This window comes from Phoenix dactylifera, chromosome 7, assembly GCF_009389715.1.
Source record: "Phoenix dactylifera cultivar Barhee BC4 chromosome 7, palm_55x_up_171113_PBpolish2nd_filt_p, whole genome shotgun sequence".
NCBI lineage: Eukaryota > Viridiplantae > Streptophyta > Magnoliopsida > Arecales > Arecaceae > Phoenix > Phoenix dactylifera.
In genome coordinates, this window is record NC_052398.1 from 15,022,357 (window position 1) to 15,040,420 (window position 18,064).

The 18,064-nt window shown below is 37.7% G+C and overlaps 1 protein-coding gene across 1 annotated transcript; it reads right to left on the reverse strand.

The window, feature by feature from the left end:
* Positions 1 to 2,024: 2,024 nt before the first annotated feature.
* LOC103710572 (dynamin-related protein 3A-like) lies at positions 2,025 to 15,978 on the reverse strand. Its single transcript, XM_026806007.2, has 20 exons — positions 15,435 to 15,978; positions 14,125 to 14,407; positions 13,953 to 13,981; positions 13,758 to 13,859; positions 12,909 to 12,977; positions 12,759 to 12,818; positions 12,404 to 12,517; positions 10,565 to 10,613; positions 10,129 to 10,238; positions 9,792 to 9,884; positions 9,584 to 9,676; positions 9,346 to 9,483; positions 7,165 to 7,278; positions 5,490 to 5,594; positions 5,315 to 5,357; positions 4,820 to 4,968; positions 4,586 to 4,732; positions 3,134 to 3,186; positions 2,819 to 2,918; positions 2,025 to 2,726 (listed from the first exon to the last, which is right to left on the reverse strand). Exons 1-20 carry the CDS (start codon positions 15,825 to 15,827, stop codon positions 2,472 to 2,474), a joined length of 2,499 nt encoding a protein of 832 aa, XP_026661808.2. The 5' UTR covers positions 15,828 to 15,978; the 3' UTR covers positions 2,025 to 2,471.
* Positions 15,979 to 18,064: the final 2,086 nt, after the last annotated feature.

Genomic DNA, 18,064 nt, shown 5'->3' on the forward strand with positions numbered 1-18,064 from the left:
CAGATGGTGAACTTGACGGAGGATGCTTGGGTGGATGAGCTCCTTTTGCGGCGATGGCCGACCCTAGTCAGTGCTGAGTCTGGGGATGGACTCCGGGTTTGTAACCTTCTTCTTTCCGAAGGCGGGGGTGTGACACCCTCCGGATTGATCAGTTGTTCAAGAAGCCACTTGCGAAGAGGATTCGGTCGCTCCCAATTTTGGGGCACCCTTACTCGTATGTCCGAGTATGGAGTACTTCCTGCAGGTCCATAGTCAGTGTGGCCGATGTTTGCTGTGCTATCCAGGATGGAGGAAGGTCAAGGGTGGATTTTGGCTGGATGTGGCGATTTGGTTTGCACCTTAGAGTGGCTTTATTCCTCTGGAAGGTCGCTTGGGGTAGACTACCGACGAGACTCCTACAGTGTGGGCGAGGCATGGGTATCCACCCCCAGTGCCCGGAGTGTCAGAGTGATGAGTCTCTGGACCATGCTATCTTTCAGTGCTACCGGGCTAGGAGGGTCTGAAGGCGGGCGGGGTTCCCTACAATGCTCTGGACCCATACGACGTCCTTCCTTCAGACTCTTCGACGTTTGGCCAGGGCTTTGCAGTCTAGACCGGAGGCAGTTCGGGCGACCTATATAGCTTACCAAATCTGGCTCGCAAGGAACACATGGACATTTGGGGAGAGCTGCCCCTCTCCGGGGGTGGTGGTCGAGAGGGCACGACTACTGTCGGTGAAGGCCTCACAGGCGATCCGGTCGGATAGACCTTTAACAGCTCGAAATATCTGAGGCTCCTAATCTGCTCGTGGAGCATCTCACTTGGTGTTTTTCACCAGGAAGCCCCCACCTCCAAGTTTTCTCAAAGTCAATTTCAATGAATGTGTCCTAAAGGGAGATAGGAGTGGTGGCGCATGCTTTATCATTAGAGGCTCAGTCTCCAGGGTGATTGCTGCCAGGGGCTACCATTTGTTTGATATCTCGGTGCCTAGGACGGAGCTACAAGCGGCCTGGAAGGGTTTGTGTTACGTTAGGCATGCCTGGCGTGGGGGGGAGAGATCTTACTGGAGGGCGACTCTGCGACAGTCATTAAATGGATCCAGCAAGTGTTCGATAGGATCGGAGCTTACCACCCGCTGCTGAGAAATATTCGGACCATGATTTCTGATGCGTTGGTGCTTCAGGCGAAGCACGTGTTTAGAGAGAACAATGGGACCGTACATTGGGTGGCCTCTTGTTACCCACCATTCAAGGAACCACCTCTAAATGGGAGAGACGAAGTTGCCCTGTGCACTCCATGATGTGCTCCTTTTTGACTTTCTTAGCTATATCCATACACGTTATATATAATACTTCTATTTTCAGCGAAAAAAAAATATATATCCATTATAGTAGTGTGGTCGTTTCGTCCTTCACAGAAACTCCTTTGTTCATAATATCATCACGTATGTGCTCTTCATCCAACACTACCTTGCATGTTGCAACATTAATACAACCACCAGCCATGGTGTACATCAAGTTGATTTAAAAAACTATTTGATATGGAAGGAGCAGGTCCTTCCATTGATTGAGAGGCTTGTTCTCCAAAGGAGGAACTGCATCCATTCTCCACATGGAAGAAAGGACTGCTGAAAAGCTTACTTTGTTGCACACTCCCAGTAGAAGTACACAGATTGTTTCTCAAACAAGATTCTACAAGAAAAATTTTAAGCATTTTAGGAGTCCTTTGCTAGGGTTTCCACGAAACGGAATTCTTTCTTTTCCAACAAACGAAATCAATCCCCTTTTCAAATTACATGTCACAAACCAGAAACCATTATCTGCCAAAGAGAAGTTATTTTTCGGCTGTGAAAGGCTGAATATTTGACAACAATGCCACATAAGAGCATACAAAAAACACTTCATGATAATGGTTAAACACAGAAAATTTAACCTTTAATCTTGTACCCCATATAAGCTGAAAATCAGTTCCGTCAGAAAATACAGCATTATAATACTTTAGGACTGATTTAAACCTCACTGTAAACACAAGACCACAATAATATCTGACATTGGCATAAACAGCATCAATAAGGTTGTGTTATAAAAACTTTAGACCGCTGCGTACATGGAGTCTGACAGCTATCAGTAGCAAATCAGCAACAAAGACTCTTCTCAAGTCAAAAGGAAGCAGCCATGTTATTTCTCATGGGTGAACTTTATAACAAATATGTTGATGAAAATAAATGGAGCATGTTTACTATACATGAAGCAAATATCTAATGTGCAATGCTCTCACTGGAATCGAGCTGGCACTAAAGAATAAAACTTCAGATATTATCTTGTGGGAGAAAACCAACTTAGTGCATGTTTTAATGCACTACTAAGCTTCAGTTTCTAATATCAATAGACCCAACCACTCATGCATCGATTGTTGGATAGGAACCCAATCCATTGGCATCAGCATTTGTGCACTACTAAGCTTCAGTTTCTAATATCAATAGACCCAACCACTCATGCATCGATTGTTGGATAGGAACCCAATCCATTGGCATCAGCATTTGAATACCAGGGTGATGATTGTTCTCCCGAATGAGCTGACTTCCTGGATCTGGGATTCTTGGGAGAAGCAGCATATGATGTGCTATAATCATTAGTAGTATAGAACGATGAAGGAAGCCCATGAAACTTTGGCAGACCAGTTCCATCAGCGTCCAGAGTATAACCCTTCTCGACAGTTTCAGCTTCAAGTGGTATCTCATCCAATGTCTATTCAACAAAAGAATGAGATAAATACAAAAGAATAGATGCAAAAAGTAATCATACATTAATGTTCCAGCTTTTAGAAAGAGAACACCTACCCTGTAAGCTTGTTGCAAAACTCTGAGTGTCTCCCGGATCCGTTTCCTTTTAGCAGTTATGTCATCAGGTTCTCTTAACATGTCTTCAAAGAGGTTTTCCCTACATTGACAACACAGCCATTACAAATATTCTTTCCTTTTTTTCTTTTTCCAATTCCCAACCATAACCTAATGATGGACGTTAATTTCCCAGTTCAAGCCCAGTAAAGCTTCAAAGAAAACATGCCGACTTTGAAGTCTAATGGAATTATTGAGATTTGAAATAAACGAAATGGGCTTTGGCTACCCAGACTTAGGAGTTATCAGCCACTATACCTGTAAAGTTTCCTAATAAAAACATTATGCAGCTCTCGCTTCATATGATTAACCTGGACAAGAGTGGCAAAGGATCAGTTGTGTCACAAGTATTAACTATACTATCTGGGGTTTCCACTGTCGCCACTTTTTTTCTAAATGCAGTATTTCTCCACCGCAAGTAACCACAAGCACACATTATACAAGGAGCAGAAGTTAAATATCAAACCGACAACAAATTCAAATAATCTAAATCCATCCAAATCTGAAGTAAGTCCATATAAATCATTCATTAAAAAACTTGCTCATCATCAATATTAGAAAATATTAAGCATGAATTACACATTTACATAGGAAGGACGGGAAAAGAAACATAAATCAACATGGACACATAACAGTGATTGACACATAAATCGATTGGAGTAATGGTAATAAATCAGCGCAAGCCACAATAACATGCCATACAAGACAATCAGGAATGATAATTGGGATGTGTTTTACACAATTTTGTGTCTGTGTGAAACACAGAGGCACAGAATCATTTTGTCAAACTGGGGAAACATGGAGCTAACATCTCGAAGTGCACATGGCAGCACCTAGTATATACGTAAGCATTCAAGTATCATCTCTCAAAGTGCATACGCATAGGAATGCAATGAGCTATGAACTCCTCCCAGTTACTAAAAACTCCAGCTATCACCATATTTTAGCAACAGAAATAATAATAATAATAATAATAATAATAATACTTCAAGATTAAGTTTCTCCATATTGTTGCATATTAAATCTATAATCCACAACATTAGGTGCAACTATCATGGCATTTTAGTAGGCTCCAATGCAACTATTATTATATTCCAGCATTGTAAGTACTGAACCACACCATGGAATACAGGGCTTACTGGTACCATACAGGTGCTCTGTGCCTCCATACCAACACATGGTACTATTTGCTATGCCAACTCCAACAGTTTAACATGTGCTCGTAGGCAGGCAAACCATACCTACCATGCCATACTGGTAAGGTACCAGTACAACGCTCAGTACCAAAACTTAAAACATAGATTACATCAATATTTTCTTAAAATTGCAAACAGTTATGTGGTAATGAGAACCAAAAAAAATTTCCCATGCAAAAAAAAAAAAAAAAAAAAAAAAAATCATGACTTGATGAGACTAGAATTGCATCTTCTAGTCAAAATTAACTTTAAACTCCTGCACTTAATCCTTAATGGTAATAAAAGAACAAGGACTGTAAATCCATGTGGTTATTTAAGAGCTTAAAACATTTATATGTTCTCACTTTCTAATGAAGTTTAAACTTTGCTTATATGTCAGACAATCTGAATCATGAGGCAACTATGCCAGACCTGGAACAAAAGGCGATCTTTCTAACTCAACATAACACATGGGCCTGCTGGGAAAAAACAAACAGATTAATAGATTCTCCATAGCTTGAAGAAGTCCATTTACCAGGAAGTGCATAATTGCCTTTGGTACAGAGTCCTCAATATTTTTTCTGACAATATCATAATACGACTTCAATAACAGTTTTGTGATTGCTATCTCCAAAGCCTCCTGCTCCGTCTGATTTTCTGAGGGCTTTAGGATGATTGGTGGCTGAGCAATAACAAAAGTTACAAACTGGATGCATATAACCAAATAACAAAGTGTAGTAGTAGTTAGATAATTTGCAGAAACACTTACCTCCCTTAACTGGATCATTGAGAGGGAATGTTCAGTGGAGTGAGAAGGTGTATTGTAAGACTTGTTCAATGAACTCTCTGTTGCAGGGGCACGATCCTCGCTAGAGCCAAAAATTGATGAGATGCCCCAGATTGATCCAGTTGTACCTCCTGCAATCACAACATCAGGTGGTATCAAAGAAGTTTGTAAGGTAATTGCAATATACGATACACCAGACCTTCCACCATGGCAGCCATGAGGATGGTAATGTAACTAAAACTGACCAGATAGCAAGTTCATGTGACTACAATAAGAAAGCGAAAACTTCCTTTTCAATAGTTAAGATTAGTTATAGAGGGATATATGCTACATTAAGCCCTTGATAAGTTTTTTTCTCTAGGAAACAAGATATCCAACTGTTGCTTATACTTTTTTTAATATGCAAATAATCAAAGACATTGAAGAGTTGGACTCTCACTCTTTCCTTGCTCTAGATTAAATCTAAATTTTGCTTACCAGATGAACCTGGCTTTTCAGAATCCATAGAAGGTCGAACTACCTGGTCATTACCCAGAAAAGGCAGAAGATGGAAAACCAAGTCATTGGATGTCACATAGACAAAACAAATTTGCATATCTAATGTGATATGGCGTATTAATAATAGTAGCACAGGAAATAAACAAAATCTGACCTGAAGGGGATCAGAAACAACTCCATTTGCACCGGATCTGGCAAGGATAGCTCGAGATTTGAGACTCTTTTCAGATGCTTGCGGCTTGTTAGAATCTATTCCATCCTGTAACAAAGCATATAATGTTGCTCTGAGATAAAGCCAAAACATAGCAAGGAACGAAACAGTAGATTTCAAGAAAAAGCTTAACCCAGTTCTGGAGCAAATACAAATAATGGTTAACAAAACAACCTAAGGTAGCTTCTTGTTTGCCATAAAACATAAGGCATAAATAGATGCTAAAACTCAACTGTTATGTGTAAAAATCAAGTTACACCACCATCAAGCCTATGACACATCCAACATGAAACCTTCATTTCATTTTTCTTTCTTCTTACGAAACTAGTATCTGATAATTTCTTCCAAACATATAATGTTAGGGAAATCTCAACAAAGGAAAAAATTTAGAAAACCATAAAAATATCATAACTTTTTGGCGTATCTGATAACATATGCATTTATCCGTTGATTATAGATAGATCTGTTCGTATATAGCAAAAAATTGTTGCCAAATAGTCATAAATTCATAACCTCTTTCAATCAAATGCCCATGATCTCTTTAAGATTCCCATTAGCCTATTTTGCAAATACACGTGGAATTATCTTACAATCAGCAGATGGATGTTCAGATGCAGATAGATTACAATAATTCATGAGGTTTATGTTTTAGACTTATCTAAGCAGAATATCTCAACAGAATTATCAGGACTAATAGTACTGTTCCCAAAGATAATTTGTAGCAACAAAAATCATGGTTAAAAAGGATGAAACAAAGACTAGGATTAAGTATCCAAAAACAAGTAGTTTTTCCCCACAAAAAAGGTTTTAAAAATTATTGTCAAAAAACAGGCTCCCTATTCTCAAGTTTGAGAAGGTAGTTTAAAGATTATCTTGCAAAAATGACATCCAAAAATATAATAAGATTTAAAATGAAACTTACGAGAGACAATAGTACCAAAGAGCAATAAAATGACAGGATGGAACTTGCATTAGAAAGAGGAATCACATGCCTAGTAGGCCAACCATGACTGTTGCTCTTCCGACAAAGGCCTGTTGGTCTTTTTGGCTTGGAAGAACGAAAATTTATTATATGACCTATATCAGATGAAGGCTTTGTGCCTAGGATACATACACCCCTTGGTTTGACTTAGAAGGCCAAAATCTGTTATAGATTGTTATGGTTGGTTTGCCACTTCACATTTGCTCAAAAGATCTGTACTTCTACTACAAGCAGCAATGTGGAATCTATAAATCCTCAAACAAGTAGACAGTCCAACAATATCATTATACGTTTCCAAAATAAATTCTTACGAAGGGACAAGAAAAAGAAAGAAAAAACAACAAGATCATTATAGAGTCAACATACATTTGAGTCAAGCCTGTTATTACCTGCTTTAAAATAGCTTTTAAAAAAAAATCTATGCTTATCCATCAGTTTCAGTCTTGTTCAGAATAAGTCCTTGATTCAGCATTAATGATAAAACAATACTAAAACAAACCAAAGGGAAAAATCAAATGAGCTTGGCTAGGATATTCAACACAAGTTTTCATCTCTAGCATTCCAGCTCCAAGTCTAAACACCAGAAATACAGTTAAGATCCAAGATTTGTCATATTCAGCAACATACAAATATTACCTTAGATCTGGGCATTGATGCTGATAACCTAGAAGATTTAACTTGCTGCTGCGCAATCTCTACAGCCTTACTGCCACCAATAAAATTTGGATGTGAAGTGTTTATATAATCCATCTGCAAAATCAAGTAGTCAAATCAATGACAGCTACAACAGATCGATGAAAATGCAAATGGCCGTAATCCAAGAAGAGAATAGATATACTACAGGAAAGGCTAAAAAGTAAGAATACAGCATAAAATGGCATAAGATACCAGCCAATTTTTCTTGCAGCTATCGACCAGATAAGGCCAAAAGGCTGGCAATTTATCATTTTTCTACATCTAAGAAAACATTCATTGGTGATGAAAGAGGAAATGCATGCCATTTGATCATTTAAGCTTGAAAGTGTGCACATGTGAAGTGCTGGTGGCATATTGTACCTTAAAATGCGATGATGTCCTTTATTTCAGGGATGGGAGGGTACAGCCCTTAGTAGTGTAAAATGTTGCAGGGCTTTTAACAATTCACAACATAAGTTGGTGAGACAGTTCAACATGCCTCTTTACAACATAATCCAGTGAATTTCTAAAAATTCACTTATGAAAAGTAATTTGAAGCAGAAGTAGGGTTCATATATTCCTAACGGCTGCAGCCCAGGAATTTATATATACGGACCATGAATGCCATGTTTCCATGATGGAATGCCAGAATATGGTTTTGAAATTATTCTAAAATAAATCAAAATCACTTTTTATACATTATATGTACATATAAGCATATAATAGGTCCCCAGGAAAATAACCAAATCTAGAGACATTCACTTCCTAAAATGTCAAAATATCTTGCATTTGATGTTTTATATTTAGGAGAGAAATTTAGAGACAGTTGTTTTTTGATAAATTTTACTAAACAAGCATGAGTGATTATGACAATTATTCGTAAAAATTCCTCAACAAAAATGTGATGAGAGATTTGACAAGACACATTAGATTAGCATGGATTAACTATATATGACCAGTTTATGGATGACATATCAAATCAACAGACATAAGATAACATGTGTATATTGTAGATCGTCTACATATTAGAGTATTGAAAAATGAAGAGGATAAAAAAGGTCTTCTAATGAATAACATGCTCAGCCAACCATAAGAATATCACAAGCAAATCTTTATAAAGTTGTCCTGCAGATACCAATTGACTCAATATTTGGACAAACACCTGTGTCTCTACCAGATGACATTACTACACAGATAGTCGAGCAAATAATTGTCATGCAGACTTCAGCACCTTCAACAAACATTATTCACACATGTTGCTTGTAACCTAAAAAGTGCATGGACTTCTTTTTGGTGGTCTTCAACCAAAAGCTTTAGGTCCCTCAGAACAGTATCTACCCTAGCACTTAGGCGCTATTTGGTAAAGTTTTTGGAGGGCCACAAAGCACTTTTTGGCCCTCTAAAAGTACTTCTGGATGATATAGTGTCGTTTAGTAAAAAAATCAGGAAGTTGTTTTGGCCTTGCCAGAAAGCTGAAAAAGTCTACTTGGAAAAAGTTCTATTTTGGAGATTCTTCCCAAAAGTGCTTTCTGACCAATGTCAGAAAGTTGTTTTAATTTTAATGAAATTTTTCTAATAACAAAATGCCCACCAACAAATCTCCTGATTGCATCTTATATCATATCATATCATAATATATTATTATACTATAAACATAACATAATATAATATAATAATAAATTAACAATATATTATGTTGTATTATATTATATTATTATATTAAAATAATATAATATATTACATTATTGTAGTAAAGCATAACTATAATATAACATATTCTTATATTTTATTATAATATAATATTTCAAAGTCAGCATCAAGAATCAGAGGGCTTTGCATCATGACAAAAAATTGTTGGGGCTTGTAAATGCGGAAGCAGTCAGTCATTTGGTAATACATCAGCTGGTGCCAATTGTTAAAACCTTGATCACATCGTAAATAAATGCTGAATTAAGGAGTGCATATTAGCAGTCAGCATACAAAAATGGAGAAAAATTGATAGTGGAAGTAAAAAAGATGCAGCACAGATTAGTGAATGATGATGAATGCGAGTTTTCCTGGGTTGATTCTCTTTCATGCAATTCACAGGAAATATCCACCATGCACAAAAGTAATGGAGTGAAACTACTATCTTCTCTATACCTCCATCTCAATAATGTGGGTTATCATTGTCTCTGCAGGCTGAAGGCCCTCTCGTAAGAAATTCCCAATTACCTCATCCATGCACTTTCGAAGGACAGGAAACCGCTGAAGCTCGCTAGCTAAGCAATGATGACTCATCTACAACAAAATTGAAGAAGCCAAAACAACATAATTCAATACCAAATTTAAAATTATTAGATTTTTTTTATTATAGTCTAGATGTGGAATAAGTCTATACCTTAATCAATTCATCATAAATAAATTTTGCACATTGAAGGCTTGGATCTAACAAACGACCTATTTGCCTTCGTACAAGAACCTCAAATGGCACCTAAATACTCCAGAAAAAGGAACACCATAAGCATTCAAACAAGAGCACAAAAACTGAATGTAAAGTTTAACTTTCTTCATATCCAACAAGCATGACATCAATTGACAACTATCACCTCTGGTACAAACAAAGCACTTTTAGGACCAGTTGCATTTTGAATAGCCATGCGGATGTCTTCATCTGTTATGTCTTCACAAGGATCAACTTCCTACAAAAGAAACCAGCGATTCACAAATGGTATTTAACATAAAGGAAGAAAATTCGAAAGTGAAACAATCAAGACAAAAGCACATTTATATAAGAATCCAAAAAATATTATCTGTTAACTGCTCCAAGGGAAAGGCACTTTCAACATAGTAAAAAACAACTCTAAAAATAAAAATTAATGGAAGTTCAAAATATATCCAGCAGACAATATTTCAAACTCAGCATGTACAAGTAGTTATGTGAACCTCCAAACTCTTCACAAAGATGGACTGGAAAATATAGTGTATTCGTGCTCCACCAGAAAGTTCAGCTGTAGATAATTCCTCATTTTTCCCTTCCAACATTGACGAAAAAGCTGCAAAAAACAAATAATTACAAGTTGCAAGAATGTAAGTAACATATAAAAGACACAATAGTGGAAGTACAATAAATTCAAGCCTTATCAAGTAGACCACCCCACTTTTTTATTTTTCTTTTCCTTCAGTGCAAGTTTGCACCAATGGATTCATTGTACATCAAATTTGCAAGATAATTGAAGATTCACATACAAGTTTCACAATCACGTCAACTGGAAAATTTAAAGAACATCCAAGTCAAGTGAATAGTGAAAAACAGCACGATCTTGTGATTGCAATAAGAAGGCAGAACATTCATGAGGAAATCAGCAAAATCTACTATTACCTTCACAATATTTTGTAAGAATGTTCAAGAGTTTGACTCCCTGACCAGCCTGCAGTAAAAATCATGCAGAAAATAAACAACAATATGATTAAGAACACAATATCAAAGCATTACTGCAAATGCATACAAGCACCATTGAGAGATGAAGCAGGTGATTGCAAAAGTTGACAGAAGCAGGTTGACTTAAAAGTTTGCACTTGGTGAGAAAATAAAGGAATATGCAAAATTACAATATAGTACAATACATTATTGAAAATAGTAGGTTTTTAAAACAAAAACATGTTGATGCGCAAGTGAGAGTATTCTTGGCAAATGGTGTTAAGCATTTTTGCCTATGAAAAAAAGGCATGGTTTGCCACACCGACCATACCATACCATATTGGTACAGTAGCGCTATGGTACCAAGGTTTGGTTCGGTATATGAGGCGAACAGGTCCAAATTGAGCGGAATCTTCCCATAATGCCAAGTACCAACCCAGTTTTGGATGGTACCATGGCTGAGAGGGAGAATTGTACTGATAATAACTGGTACAATTCTCATGACTAATTCTGTGATCCTTGATTAAAGGCATGCCAAACAAATGAAATCAACTATTGACATCTTCTGTTATCTGCAGAAAATTGTTGTTGAAATCACTATTCTTTACATTGTTTAGGTCAATATTTTAGCTTGTTTACTCCTTTACATATGCAAGGAATTAACTCTCTCTCATGGTGCATTAGCGGATTTTTGGACATGCCGAAAGTTGATATTCAGATGAGTTATTTATCTCTTGTCTATATGACAAAAATGTCAGCATTCTGCAATTGTGGGAATGAGTGTTGATATTCAAGCAACATCTTGGGCATTCTTGGAATATATGGATTGATAGCTAAGAATTTATTCTGTTCAAAGCATAATCTTCTTAGACCACCAACCATAACAAAATGGATATTTACAGTGACAAAAGGGTAAGAACTAGATGATCTCAAAAATGGAGCATCTATTGAAGACACTAAAGAACAGCATTGATGAACCAGAGCTACAAAACTTCACATTCATCATAGGACTCCATTTGCCGGAAGATAATTTCACCCAAATCAGTTCATAGAAGTCACAGTCACTGGTTCTAGTCTTCAGTTAGTAAATTTTGTATTTTTTAATACATCAGGTCTTTAGTCAATTCTTTCAACTGTCTTAAGATTAAAAGATCTTAAGAGTAATTGCAGGGTTGGATGAGGCAACAATATGGGAATACTTGCTTAAATTGTCACATCAGCCTTGTTTTGTTTGTTGGGGTCACCTTACATAGAGAGAAAGAAAGAGGGGTAAGGCGTCCATACCTGCACCCCTCCTTTTTCTCTCAAAGAGGCTGACCACTTGTTTAAGGTATTTTAGAGTTTGTCAACATAATTGTTTTAGGATTTCTTTAAAGGGGATCTAAGATATCTAACGAGCATCAATGAAGGTTGCATAACAAGCATCTTCATCCAGTCCCCCATGATTTCTAGTCAGTAGTTGTAGAATATGATAAAACACACACTAGGAGACATTGATAAAGCGTATGCCTAAACCTTCCCAAAGAAACAAATGAAAGCAATTCTCATTTTTCAGAAGCTGGGGCAAAATGGTAAATTTCAACCAGGGCATTACTTTGAGGGTCAAACCTTTCATAAAAATGTATACCTTTGCTATCCCATTCTGGCAAGTGCATCAATCAATATCATTATATAATTTAGGGACATGACTAAATAAAAGCATTGTACTGTGTTCACCATCAAGATTTTCGATCTTTAAATATTCTACGGGCATTTGACTATATAAAAAGTATCATGAGTATGCGTCATAGTAACATATACCTTTGATTCTGCAACATCACCGTAAGCAGCATGCTCCTTTGCTACAGCCACCAATTGAGTATTTATGCGAGATTTCAATGCTGGAAGGACAACCTTGATATGTTGTACTAAAATCTGCAGAAAATCACAAGTGTCATCAGGAATTACCTATGAATGATTAACCAAACTAAGTTAATGATGTAAGACCAGAATTTGTTTTTAAGGAGTTAAGAAGGATAACAAAAATTTTGGAGAAGAAATGCCAAAAAGATGGGAAAAGCCTTGCTGGTCATGGCCAATAAGAAGAACTTAAGTTCGTAGCAATAATAGTCATTTAGTTTAAGGCTGAATGATCAAGGTCATCTGCAATAGTGACCTGATTCAGTTTCTTGGCTAACTGAGGAATCCCGCAGCAATGAGAGAGACCATGATATACCTACAAACAGCACAAGGACATCATGTATGCTTGCAAAGATATGATAATTAAGAGAAAAAAAAAGCACAGAATGTTTCTGGGAAAAAATACAGGTTGATTGCGGAAGAAGTTCTCTTCAAAGGCCAATGCATCTTTGATACTGCGGTTGACGTTAATGTCCTGCATCATTGAGCAATTAATAAATTAGAGAATGACATATAAATGAATGTGCACATATATAAATTGACTAGATGGGAGCTTTTTTTCAACAAAAAAAAAAGGGTTGCTGATCAACTTATCACGTCTGGTTACTATAGGTGTCAAAAAAATCCAGTAACATGATTTGTCCTGTGTCTAATTAACATAAGTACTTATATACGCATTATTGTATTTCCAGACTTCTTTGGGCATCTTCAAAAAACATTATGCAACTCAATATAAGGGAAAAGCTTAGATGCCCAAAGATCTTTCCATCTAGGATAAAAACTATTTAGGTTTAAAATTATAAATGGATAACTAGGATTGATTTTGAATTCCTTTTGTTCGTCTCAACAAAAATTTAGGCACATAAAAGTTCTTTCCAATTAAATGAAGAAAATGAATGCATTTTAGAACACAGATCACTTGTGAGAACATTAATGGCAGTTAACCCCAAGAAAACATTGTTGGCAAATGAGGCATAGTAAATAATCAAAATCCATATTTGCAGTTGAACAATTTTTAAGCATCTGAGTCTCAAGTTACAAATCATCTTCAAATGATTATATGCTTACTAGCCAAGTTGCATTGTTTCACTTGTTTTTATTCCTTCCAAGAATAGTACATGATAAATAGCAGTACATGATAAATAGCAGGGAAAAACTGTTCATACATAATTATGAATGTTTGCAGAAATTTACTGAGAAAATACAACAGAAGATTAGTCGTTTTAGGTTTTTTTAATGGAAATAAAGGACATACCTGTTGACTACGGTTCACCACTCCCACATAACCAAGTCTGAGTGGGATCACATTTCCCAGTAAAAAGTTACGGGCATCAGTACCTCTATCCATTATATCCAACTGAAAAACACAAAGCAAAAGTTATAGTGTCTCATTCAAGATTAGTTAGGACAATCTTTGAATGTACAACTATAAAAACCAAACAAATAAGACCTTTGTGATGACACCAATAGTCCGAGAACCTGTACTCACCCAAAAAAAAAGAAGCAGCAGTTATTCCACTATTTTATCACAGCTGCTATATTATTTATTGATTACATGGTTAAAGTCCAAACTTGATATTTAAATTACCAAAAAGCTAAATGCTTTCTTGGAAAAAACTTACCATCTGGATCAGCAATTCTAGACATCTGAAGTGCATCAGAATTTGCTAAGTCTGCATTTGCTGGTGAAACTGCTAATATTATGCAAGTCTTATGTTTGATATATGATAAGATCATTGTTCTAATTCTTGCCTCAATGTCACTGGGTTGATCGCCAACTGGTACTTTAGTTATTCCAGGTAAATCCACCAAAGTAATATTTAGTACATTGGGAGAAAAAATTTTCAAACGAATTTGTTTGTCAGAAACTCCCTTGTTCCCTCCTGCCTCCCTGTCTGTTTCAGCCTACAATTGGAGTATGTCCACGGGTTAGTACAAAATAGACATAGCTCCCATGATGAATTTTTAGAGAATACCCAATTAACAATGATTATAACGATGCAACTGCAGTATCATTTATCTGCTAGTGAATTTTAAGTACTAAAAGAATTAGGAGTACTGTTCAAATAAAGGATAACTAATGCCATAAAAGGCTACAGTTTATAGAAATCAACAGCTTGAGGTAGATTCTAAAGCTTAAAATTAGTCAAAACGCTTGAGAGAATCATTTTTTGCATAATTGAAGACAACATCTTATAGCTAGACAAGAAAGAAGTTAACTAAGATAAACATAGAGTTTACCATCAAAACTACTAATTCAACAGAATTTAACAAAAGTACTCATATATGAGAAACAATATTTTTCAGGTGAAACAAAATCCATATCAGGGGCTGCTAAATCTGCATTTTATCCCATGATGTTGCAAATAGCTCTCTCTACCTTGTGATGCTTGGAAGATTTTTAAGATATACAAAAAATTACTGAAGAAGACAAATTGCCTTCACGTACATCTGGATTCAATCTAGTGATGCTTCTGTTTGAGCAATTAAACATGGTGTAGATAAAGGAACTTGCTAGTAAAACCAAAAACAACAACTGTATCTTTCATTCACATAAATATCCTACAGAAAGTATGGGTAATCTTATGTAGCTTCTTGCTACATCAAGGAACATAGTTCTATGGTTCACTGGAAAATCAACTTTTCATCCATAGTTTACAACTGCTTACAAAAAAATAAACTGAAAAATCGAGAAAAACTGCTCCTAGGTCCTAACAAGATCCATGCCTATGGCATTCCGTATACTTTAAAACCCCTATCCACTAAAATCTCTCCCATAATCACCAGAACAGGCAAACATACTCAAATTCAGAGAACAAGCTATTATACCCTTAAATATTCTTCCAATCAGTAAGACAACCACTCTTAAGAAGAGGGGGAAAATCTATCAATCCAAGAACCCTAAAACAAAGAAGCGTTAAACCCTAATCACCTGAACCTCGCGCCGGATTTCGGAGAAGTCGTAGAACCTCTTCCCAGGCAAGTGGAGGAACTCCCCCCACTCGTCCATTCCCTCCCCCGCATCCTGCCGCCGTGGGAAGTGCACCAGCTGGAGAACGAGCGGTCTCCTGGTACAAATATCGGAGCCCCGGGGAAGAAAATCCCGGCCGACGAGCGCCTCCAGCACGCTCGACTTGCCGCTGCTCTGGCTTCCGACCACCGCCACCTGCGGCAAATCGATGGTGGAGGAGCTCCCAAGCTGGGCGAAGATATCCTGGAGCTTGTTCACGATCGGGATCACCGAGCTCCCGATCGCCCCCGCTGCTGCCGCCGCTGCTGCCGCCGCCGGCGATGGGGCTGCCGCCGCCACTGCATCCTCTGCCATCTGATCCGCCTCCGAACAACGATATCGAGGGTTCAGAGCGGATCAAAGGAGGGTTTCTTCGCAAAAACCCTATTAGGGTTTCGGATACGCAAGGGAGGGTCGAGAGGAGAGCAGCGACGAGGGCGGAGAGATGGGGAGGTGGAGAAATTTCAGAATACGGCTCCGGATCTTTAATTAGTGGTTGAATGACGAAAACAGACTCAATATCTCGAGTTATTTACGATAGTGATAGGCTTAGAAGAGGGGGAGAGGGAGGGTAGGATATGGGAATTGGATTTCCTAAACGGAGGATCTCGTCGTGCACAGTACGGAGACGAGAATTTGCGGACTCCGGGGCGTAATATTTGCAGAGAAGTTTGTATACGAGTAAATAACATCCGTTCGAATCTGGCTACGTCCGTGTGGGCGGACGAGATGGATTTCTGTGGATGGTTCGGACGGCCAATATTGTTTCCGCACAGGGACTATATACGCGTGCTTGGAATATGAGGTTGTGGTGGACTTGTCCCTCAAGAATTGGACCCGGTTCAGTTGGGCGCCCGGGAGAGGTCGAGGGCTCTAGGGTCGGCAGTGAGGCGATCCTAAAGGGACCCACACCTGGACTCTCTTTGACGATACCATGGAGACAACGGTGGGACCCACAAGAAAAGGAACAGGGGAGATCCAGGGGTTTGGTTCCAAGCACCGTTCAGCGCCACAAGTTGCGGGACCGTGTAGTGAGATTGGTCGGTTGGTGTTGGTCTCCAAATAGTCCAAGGAGGGTGAGCTGTGATCGGGGAAGTGTTTGTTAAGAGTTCTGAGTATGGCTAGCCTTAAACTGGAAATTGGATCCAAGTCAAATTCTTCCAATTCCAAGCTTAAGCCTCATAGGTCAGGCTAAGGTGATAATTTTTGATTTCAAAGCATCTATTTACCACATTGTTTTATTTGTTATCAAAAAAAAAAAAAAGCTTACTATTGATTTAACAAATAGGGAAGATTTAGTTCTTAAGAATCTTTATTTGCGCAAGTGTAACATCTCCATTTGGAAGAGATCTAGGGTTCAAGTTCTAATAATAACAACACTACTATATCTTTTTTTTAAAAAAAAATCTCTATTTATGTGGTCTTGTTGTCACTCTGAGGGCAGAAAATAAGAGTGTATTGATCATATGGGAAGGAAATGGGCATTGTTTCGCATGTTTGATGAGAATTACTAACAAAACTACATTTATTTGGTATAATAATAAATTTTTCTTCATCCTTTTTGTTTTCTATAAGCAAGTATTTCAAATTTTTCTATGCACCATTAGTCTGGATCCAACATTCCAAATTTATAAACATCTTGATTTGCTTTTAATATTTTTTCTATTTATCTAATGGAAAAGTTTTCCTTCTTCCCACCAAGAAGTCGATTAGTATTGAAGATCGCCTAGTTATATTAAATCTTCTATTTCTTCCTTCATCAAAAAAGTAAAAACCACATCTTTCTCTAATGAAGATTCCTCTTCTTGGGGCTTGTATATATTCGTCAAGAATTTTATACGTCTAGATGAAAAATTGTCTCATTTATTTCTTCGTCCAACCACCCGCATAACTTATAATTCTTTGTATGACTCGTTTTTGGACACTATTAGCATAACGACGATTATCATAGTATTTGTTGTATCTAGAGGAAATGTAGGTAAAGGGCAATGTTTTGAAAATCGAATTAGAAGGCAACTCGGTACCCTGGCTGGTTCACCAATTTGCTGATTGGACCAGTTCGACTGACCGGTCGGGACCGATGACGTTAACTTGACAACATGCTAATATCATAAATATTTTTTTTTATTTTCAAAAATTATGAAAAATATGAAGAAAAGAAGAAAAAAAACTCCAAGCTCCCCTCCTCCGCCTCATCTCCTCCTCCAACTTCGCCTCCACCCTCTCTTCCCTCGACGTTGATTCCATCATCCACCACTTGCACTCCCATTACCCCAACTATGCCCACATCCATACAGCCTTGACTCTCTCTATCACCACCTCACCGTTGTAGTCGGATCCTCCTCGTCCTCTAACAATGATGATGACAATGATAATGGTGGTAGTGATTCACCCTCCTCCCTCAAGAGGCCCAACCAAGTTGACCTCTCCGAGCAACGGCTACTCTACGCAGAATCAGACTACCTTTGCCACCGCTAGCTCTAATGGCGGGACCCTTTTGAATCCTCCGACGACTCCACCTTTAAGGCCAAGATGGATCTAGAGTTCGACTT

Bases quoted from the DNA above. Each gene is read 5' to 3' on its own strand.
- LOC103710572 (XM_026806007.2), bottom strand. From the start codon at position 15,827: ATGGCAGAGGATGCAGTGGCGGCGGCAGCCCCATCGCCGGCGGCGGCA. The intron at 12,978-13,757 runs GTATGTCCTTTA...TCAATGATGCAG, and splicing joins TGGTGAACCGTAGTCAACAG to GACATTAACGTCAACCGCAG. The intron at 5,358-5,489 runs GTCAGATTTTGT...GGTAATGACCAG, and splicing joins TTGTTTCTGATCCCCTTCAG to GTAGTTCGACCTTCTATGGA.